Source organism: Semicossyphus pulcher, unplaced genomic scaffold (assembly GCF_022749685.1).
Source record: "Semicossyphus pulcher isolate SPU_LCO1_2020_fin unplaced genomic scaffold, fSemPul1.0.p SCAF_17, whole genome shotgun sequence".
NCBI classification, from domain to species: Eukaryota; Metazoa; Chordata; class Actinopteri; order Labriformes; family Labridae; genus Semicossyphus; species Semicossyphus pulcher.
This window is the reverse complement of record NW_027211681.1, coordinates 2,772,027-2,780,749: the sequence shown is the minus strand read 5'-3', so window position 1 is coordinate 2,780,749 and position 8,723 is coordinate 2,772,027. Positions and strand designations below refer to the sequence as shown.

General features: G+C 43.2%; 1 protein-coding gene across 2 annotated transcripts; it reads left to right on the top strand.

The window, feature by feature from the left end:
• Positions 1–408: 408 nt before the first annotated feature.
• LOC138594509 (uncharacterized) lies at positions 409–8,076 on the top strand. 2 transcript variants are annotated; one of them, XM_069665622.1, is made up of 10 exons: positions 409–861; positions 1,248–1,853; positions 2,042–2,470; positions 2,602–2,916; positions 3,160–3,362; positions 4,137–4,288; positions 5,445–5,753; positions 6,943–7,099; positions 7,189–7,264; positions 7,362–8,076. In XM_069665622.1, exons 1-10 carry the CDS (start codon positions 660–662, stop codon positions 7,379–7,381), a joined length of 2,469 nt encoding a protein of 822 aa, XP_069521723.1. In that variant the 5' UTR covers positions 409–659; the 3' UTR covers positions 7,382–8,076. The 2 variants fall into 2 exon arrangements, with proteins under 2 accessions (XP_069521723.1, XP_069521724.1); XM_069665623.1 differs by having other exon boundaries at positions 792–1,059.
• The last annotated feature ends 647 nt before the right edge of the window (positions 8,077–8,723 follow it).

Genomic DNA, 8,723 nt, shown 5'->3' with positions numbered 1-8,723 from the left:
GCTCTGGTTCCTGCTGCGCCACCTCCACCGCCTCCTCGCCTCATCGATGGAGGTCCCTCCTACACTGTCCGTCGCCTCCTGCAGTCTCGCCGGCGTGGGAGGGGATTCCAGTACCTGGTGGACTGGGAGGGTTACGGCCCTGAAGAGAGGTCCTGGGTCCCTGGGAGGGACATTCTGGGCCACACCCTCATCAGGGACTTCCATCGGCGCAACCTCAACCAGACGTCCAGAACAAGGCCACCTCCCAGACCACATCCTCCGTCGGAGTCCCCGAACGACAGCGACGACGTCGAGGACAGAGAGGGTTCCCCCTACTCTGAGGAGGACGACACTCTCCCCGGGACCATGGAAGTGGAGATGGACGCCGGAGTCTCGGACGAGTATTAGCCCTCCTCCAGGCCCCCCGCCTCCCACCCGGCTTGGTCCATTCTTCTTGGGACGTCAAGAGCCGTCCCTTGAGGGGGGGGTTCTGTCACAGTCTGCTCCACTCTGCCAGTCTGCCACACCTCCTCATCAGACCAACTCCCTACACCTGTCTCTGCTCCACTCTACCTGTCAGCCACGCCTCCTCATCAGGCCAACTCTCCACACCTGTGATAGCCCTGGCTGCATTTAAGCCTGCTCCTGTCTCTGCTTCAGTGCCAGATTGTTCTTGTACTATGCCTGACTTTCCAGCGTTTTTCCCCGGACTGATCACCTGTTGCCGACCTCGTCTGTCCCCGACCTGCCTGCCTCGTCTCTGCCCTGGATATTACCTCAGCCTTCTGTCTTCGACCACGAGTTTCGCCTATTCCCTCCTTGTTACACACCTGCTCGGCTCTGTGGCTACACAGCTCACCACTGGACCTGTCTGCCAGCTAGGTAATCCACCTGTTGTTGGCTTTGCCTTCAGTCAGTGACACCAGGCTCACTCCTTCTCAGATCTCGCAGAAGATCACTGTGAGCCAAGACTTTTCACCCTGCCACTGTATAAACTGTTAAAGACTGCACTGCACTGCAGAAACTACTACGTCTACAAACTCATGCAGCCAAACAATTGCCATCTTGCATACTGTGCAGGTATTGTTCCATTTGAAACATCTTTACTCTGTAGCAACAGACTAAAAGTTCAAATCTGATCTAATCATTTAAATTATTCCACCAATAAAGACAACATTGTCTGTAGTTCTTAAATCTGATGAATAATTTGTTAACAAAAACTCTCTTTGTCTCAGCATCAGTATCTGACTGTTTTTCATTGTCAACAGAGGTGAACGAAACAGCTCCTATAGTTTCTAAAACTACACCGCCCCCAAGTACACCGCCCACTGCCACCAATCAGGTCAATATTGCTGCCCCCACGACAGCTAACAACAGCTCAGTAGCTGAGGGGCAGGTCCGCCTTAACGGAGACTCTTCCAGGTCTGTCCAGTTCAGCTGTGGACAATCTGTATGTCCTTCAGGCATGGACTGCATCAGGTTGAATGGGAACCTCCGCTGTGCTGACCCCTGCCAGAACTACGCTGTGCTGAATGATGACTGGCGCTCAACTAATAACACATCCACCCAAAACCTACACTGTGACCGAAATGTTAATTGGCAGGGCTGGTATCGGCTGTTTCTGTGGGGAAAGAGTGCACATATTCCAGAGAGGTGTGTGGCTGAAAACAGGTGTGGAACTCATGCTCCTCTGTGGATAACAGAGCCTCATCCCACACGGTCCGATCAGATTGAAAATCGCACTGTGTGTAATGCCTGGTCTGGCAGCTGCTGCCGCTGTACCTCAGATGACATCCATGTCAAGCACTGCTACGGAAACTACTACGTCTACAAACTCGTGCAGCCAAGCGTATGCCATCTTGCATACTGTACAGGTATTGTTCCATTTGAAACATCTTTACTCTGTAGCAACAGACTAAAAGTTCAAATCTGATCTAATCATTTAAATTATTCAACCAATAAAGACAACATTGTCTGTAGTTCTTAAATCTGATGAATAATTTGTTAACAAAAACTCTCTTTGTCTCAGCATCAGTATCTGACTGTTTTTCATTGTCAACAGAGGTGAACGAAACAGCTCCTATAGTTTCTACAACTACACCCCCAAGTACACCACCCACTGCCACCAATCAGGTCAATATCACTGCCACCACAACAGCTAACAACAGCTCAGTAGCTGAGGGGCAGGTCCGCCTTAATGGAGGGAACAACTCCTGCTCCGGCAGATTGGAGATCTTCCACCGTGGACAGTGGGGGACAGTGTGTGACGATTCCTGGGGCCTGCTTGATGCTCAGGTGGTGTGTAGACAGCTGGACTGTGGCCCTGCTCGTTCAGCACAACATAGTGCAGCTTTTGGACAGGGCAGAGGGCCCATCTGGATGGATGATGTCTCCTGCAGAGGGAGCGAATCAGAGCTTACAGAGTGCAGGCACAGAGGATTTGGAATACACAACTGTGGTCACCATGAAGATGCTAGTGTCGTGTGTCAAGGTAAATACAAACTTGTGGCACAGTGCACACTGTATATGATAATTAGCATAGCGATAATGAATATGACATTTTAAACACATCATTGTCTTCATGAAGTCCATCTTGCACTTGTGTCTCATATCAACAAACAGCTGCTTCACCAGTGAGGCTGGTCAACTCTAACAGCCGATGCTCTGGTAGAGTGGAGGTCTACCATAATGGTCAGTGGGGGACAGTGTGTGACGATAGCTGGGACCTAATGGACGCTGATGCAGTCTGCAGACAGCTGGACTGTGGCCCTGCTCGTTCAGCACAACATAGTGCAGCTTTTGGACAGGGCAGTGGACCCATCTGGATGGATGATGTCTCCTGCAGAGGGAGCGAATCAGAGCTTACAGAGTGCAGGCACAGAGGATTTGGATCTCATGACTGCAGCCACCGTGAAGATGCTAGTGTCGTGTGTGAAGGTAAATACAACTTGTGGCACAGTGTACACTGTATATGATGTCATAATTAGCATAGAGATAATGAATACACATTGACATTTTAAACACATCATTGTCTTCATGAAGTCCATCTTGCACTTGTGTCTCAAATCAACAAACAGCTGCTTCACCAATGAGAGTCTGTCCTCCAGGTTTCATGTTATAAACTATTAACCATTTCATATGTGATCTGTCACACTTTTTCTCTGTTGCCTGTTTTTGAAGTCTCTCCAACCCTGCATCATCAGCTCACTTGTGGCCCTGATAAACTCCAAGTAGGGCTGAATTTGGCTGGCCTGACATCTTCTGGTTTGAACCCAGTCTCTGGCAACTTTGCAGCTCGTAACTGCTCCCGGGTCAGAGTGTTTAATAATATGGTGTGGTATGAAGTGGATGCTATGGAGGGTGCCTGTGGAAACATGCTAATGGTAAAGACTTTTCTTTCACTTTTTCTACTGTAATCATATCAATTTGCTTTGACCTGTTCTTTACTATACAATAAGCATAGAACATCTTGGGCCCTCTAAACAGTGGATCCCTGTGTATCACTACACAATCTGTGGTGTAAGTGTGTGTGTTTATGTTCAGAGTTGAAGCCAGAAAGCAAGCACAGTACTACTTCTGCAGTATTCACAATAACAAATAAGCGTTTGGTTGGTTTGAGATTAAACTAAACATGAATTGCTACAAAATCGTGTAAAAGTGGTTCAGCATGATGAAGTTAGTTGTAGTTTATATTCACTTGTAGTATGTCTGGCTGCAGTATTTCCTTTGAAAAGGTGCTGAGAGTCTTTCAACACACACATTCACCACAGGCAGGGTTGTTCAGGCTGTAGCTTGTGTCCAGGTATCGTTCGGGGGCCATGTGTTGTTCCTCTTGATCCTCATACACAAAGTGCATCGCCAAATAGACATATTGCACACATCCCTCTCTTAAGTGTTAACTTTTGTTATTGCCTCTTTGACCACACATTATTAGCATAATAAGGAATTACTTATTGGTGCCTTACTGGAAAAACTCCCTTCCTACATGGAGGTAAGCAGACAACCACAGTGGCTGTGCATTCATTGTCTTAAAGTGTCCGAAACACAGCTCCTCCACCTGTGTGAAAGTGTTCTTACCACTTGGTCATGCTGCTGCTGCGGGACATCCTCTAAAGCTAACATGTAATTGAACTTCCTGGTAATCGCCTGTCTTTCAGACAAACCGGACACATGCCATCTACTCCAACCGTTTATTTATCTACCCCCTAAACAATGGGTCCTTCAGCCTTCCTGTGAGCATCCCCTTCTCCTGCGCATATCCCCTGGAAACAGACTCCAGCCTGGACGTGGCTATCAGACCATTCCTGCCGTAAGTATCCCCTCATTGAATCTTACCACTTGTACAGTTATAAATGTTTAATATGTATCAGTATGTATGTGAATAATTGTTATGTGATTAAACCATTCTACTAAAGTACCTTGATGACCTTTAAAGTTCAGGCAAACCCAGTTTCGCTGTGTGTCGCTTTTAACCATTAATCTCAGTTTACACATGCTCTGCTGTTTGCATCAGTGTATTTTATTATACTACCACTGGGAGTCACCAAAGTCGAAGTGTGCAGAATTTTTCAGATCCTCTAGATGCCGATATTTTGTTAATGATATGTTTGATCTCTGTGCAAGGGAAACCTAATTAAAGATAATAATATACAACAATACAAGATGAGTCTGTTACCCAAAACAATAACCACATCCAAAACAACTTTTATAGAACAGGGTAAAATGAATTGCAAAAGAATGTCTATCTAAGTAAGTAAGTTATATGGATATACGATCACCTTTCTCTTTGAGTAATGGGGCTTAATACCTCAGCAACTTACATAACAGGGCTTTTTGATTAAAAACACAGTTATGCTGATGCCCTCTAGATATCAGTGGTCCAACATTTTCATGTAAATCACAGTGGTGAGTGTGCTATCTGTGGTAAGCTAAGAATCCACTGTGTTAAATAACATGCAGTGGTTTAGGGCCTGAGGCAGCAGCATGAGCATACAGGACGTTTAATCCAGTCAGGTAGTATGTTGGATCATATGGTGTTTTTCTCTTATTAAATGGAGAAATAAGGTTCCGACAGTAAAAAAAAACGTAATCCTTAATGTAACAATCTGCTACTTACACATTAGCCCAAGTAATCCCACACTGTACTGTAAAGGTGATCCCTCTATTCTAGCTATCAGTTAGTCCATTGATAATCATTTAAAGAACACAGCTTGGTGCACCACAACAGCACAATGTATGTGTAAATCTTTACTGGTGGGGATACTGTATAGCTTCAAAGCTGAAATATACAGTGGGGACAAGAACATTTTTAACTTGCTGCCTGTTATCAGTGTCAATGTGAATAGAGAAAACACCTAAAGGACACATACATTTTCAGAACATTCAGCAATAATAAAGGACTAAGAAATGATGGAGAAATAAACTTGGCTTGTTTCCTATAAAATTCAAACCTTCTTTCTTTACAGGGCGTCAGATGGCATTTCAGGCTCGGGTACCAAGGCCAGAGCCTTCATGGCTCTATACCGCACTTCCGCCTACACTGAGACTTTCCCAGCAGGCCGAGTCAGCCTGCCAGTGGGCTCACCGTTGTACGTGGGTGTCACTGTGGTAGGGAGAGATTGCCGCTTTGTACTTGTTCTGGAGAACTGCTACGCCACTTCCTCATCCAGCCCTAACGATCCCATGCAATACCCTCTCATACGAAAAAGTATGAAAGTGTCCCTGTTGAGCCCCAGTAGAGCCTGTTTGTGGAGTATAAAGGAAATGGGAAGAAGGTAAATGTATACTTACATGCTATATGGACCTGGGGTCCGTTTCACAAAGCAGGTTTATTGAAAACTCTGAGTCTGTTAACCCTGAAATGAGGGAAACTCTGAGTTTTCCGTTTCACAAAGGGAGGTAATTTAAGCTCTCGGTCAGTTACCGTAGTAACAGACTCTATGAACCTAACCTGGTCGCGAGCAGGTTTTCTTCAGGAAACTCAGAGTTTCGCTCTGTCTCCTCCCTCTAGAATATAAAACCGATTCGGTTTTATATTCTCTTATATTCTCTTATATTCTATCAATTCGACTTCCTCATTCATTCAGCCCGTCTCACGCGTGTGTTTAAGCGGTTACCGAATTAAAAGAAGAAACGTTGCGTCTCTGTGCTGCTCTGATCCCTTTGCAAAAGTCTTTTATAATTATGATAAAAAAAATCAAAAGACAAATCTGTGTCAAAGTCATCATTTTTAGATTTTCCACCACCACTGCCGAGAGCACTCAAATAAGACACCTTAATTTATTGGAATTTTTTTATTTATTTAAACTAACACATTCAGTTTAATCAACATAAATTATAATGTATGTGAAGTCAGCATCATGTTAGGGATAAAGCTAATGCACATTAAAACAGCCACTGAATGATATTTCATTAGTTTAATATTTAAAATATGATTGAAGTGCTTCCATGTATGTTTTTTTCTCCCGCTGCATTGCTCCTAAATTAATATAAATTTTAGCTTCCGGTCGTGTTTAAGTATTAAATAAATAGAGCAGTTTAAACTTGCGCATTAACTCGAGCAGCAGTTTCTTCCCACTCTTCCCGCTTCTCTCTCTTTTGCAGCTGCAGCCGTGTTACTTTATTTTTCTAAAAACATGCTCGTATTCGCTGAACGTCCGCATGAGGATTTCGAGCTCCATTGGTGTGACGTAGGAGGACCTCTTTTTGTGTACCGTTGCCATGGTGAATCGTGGTGTCGGGGCTCCATTAATGCTGACTTTTTACAGTCAGCGAGCACGCACTTAACTCCGGGTGAACCTACTCAGAGTTGATTGAACTAACTCTGATCAGCTGTTCTGGAGCCGAAAACTCAGAGTTTCCTATCTCAGAGTAGATCGACTCGAGTTCAGGGTTAGAATCAGAGTTTGTTGAACCTTCTTTGTGAAACGGACCCCTGATGACCCAGTTCATTCTCTCCACCAGGTGTCCCGCTGACAGCCAGCAGGTGTCTGTAATTGAGAGTGGCAGGTCTTTCCGGGCTCGTTTCTCTGCCCTGCTCTTCCTGCTCCAGGGAAACTACAAAGACGTTTTCCTTCACTGCAACCTCAGCCTCTGTGACACAAGGAACTCTTGTGTTCCAGTAAGTCATCTTCATCATTTACATTTATAATCAATGCTGCTTAATTTGTGTGTTCATTGTATTTCCAATCTTTCCACCCTCTCCAACAGTCTTGTGCAAGAAGGACGTATCGCTCTGTTTCAAGCTATGATGTCATGGAGCCGCTCACCATTGGACCAATCGTTTGTGAGTATCAATTATTATTTGGTCTCAGGGCTGATGTCTCAAGTCAATGAACTATGTGGAATAAAGAACCATGATTTTCCTCTTTCTTTCTCTCTAGGGGATGAGCCAACTGAGTGAGCTGGTTACATACTGGTGGAACACATCCCATGATGTGTTATATATTTTTGTACTACAATATTTTTTGATTCATAACACATGAAATTATAAAAACTGGTGTTGCATTATACAATCAAAACTGATCACAATTCATGTATGGTAATTCATAACCTTTGTATTAATTGTGTAACCAATCAGAAATCAAAAAGAAGTCAGGGTTATAATAAAAGTGAAGGAACCAATACTTAATTGAAGGAATTTTGGAAAAAACATTCATCTTGTGTGTGAAGTAAATCATATAATCTGAGTGAAGAACATATATTCATTGTGAAAAACATGTATTCAGGTAACAGGGTGTTTAAAATCAAATACTTTAAGCTTTAAATGATTTATTTTGCTATTTTCAAAAAAAAAACGAAGCGTGTCAGGTACCGGTACATTCCAGTGCAATAGCCTAATGTCTACAGCAGGGTCTGACGCCATTAGATTTCCATATAAGGAGAAAACCAATCTCTTGACACGATTAAAATACAAGCAGAGAACAGATGTAGTATAAAAAAAGGATGTTTCTCAGTCCCAACAAGCTCAACAACAGGAGGAGCATCTTGGAGGATAAGATCAAGCTCTGAAAAGTGCATTCAGTTCCACCTGGGTGAAGCTCAGATTTTGTTGTTGTACTTGCTCATCTGTACTCAATAAACTTGTGTTGCATCAGATCCTGCTACTTCTCAGCTCATTTTTGATTGACTTCAACAGTTTGAGAGTTTTGAATTTAGATTTTGACCACCTATAGAATTTGAACATAGTCTGTTGTCAAGGGAAAAACAATCACTCCCTTAATGCTTTTTTAACCAACTTTAATAATTTATTAGGCTAAAAGTTTCAGGGAAAATAGCAATCACGTCACGCTGATCAAACCCAACCTCATTAATGATCAGTCTCACACATAAAAAGTGTTACCTGCTGACAGGGAGACTCTCCTGCTCCCTCTGAATTAATTAATTCATCTGTAATAAAAGTAAGCAGGGAAATAACTGATCATGACAAGAGGCTAAGGCTAGACTTTTTAATTAAATTTGATAGAAAGAAATCTGTTTTTGCTACTTTTGATTTTTAGACAGTTAACTTTTTTTTTACTTCGATGTTGACTCAGAAAACAAATCAAATCTGCAGTTATTCACTGCTTTTTATTTATTTTATGACAAGTTATGCTCAATATTACGTTCTAAACAATCTCAGGTAGTCAAATACCAACTCATTATACCAACGTTGTTTATAGTCGGTTTCAAGGCGCCCTTTAAAGTCTGTCTTAAGGTCCGCTTTCTTCCTCTCTGCGGTATGAAACTCAGGTGATGTTGTGAAG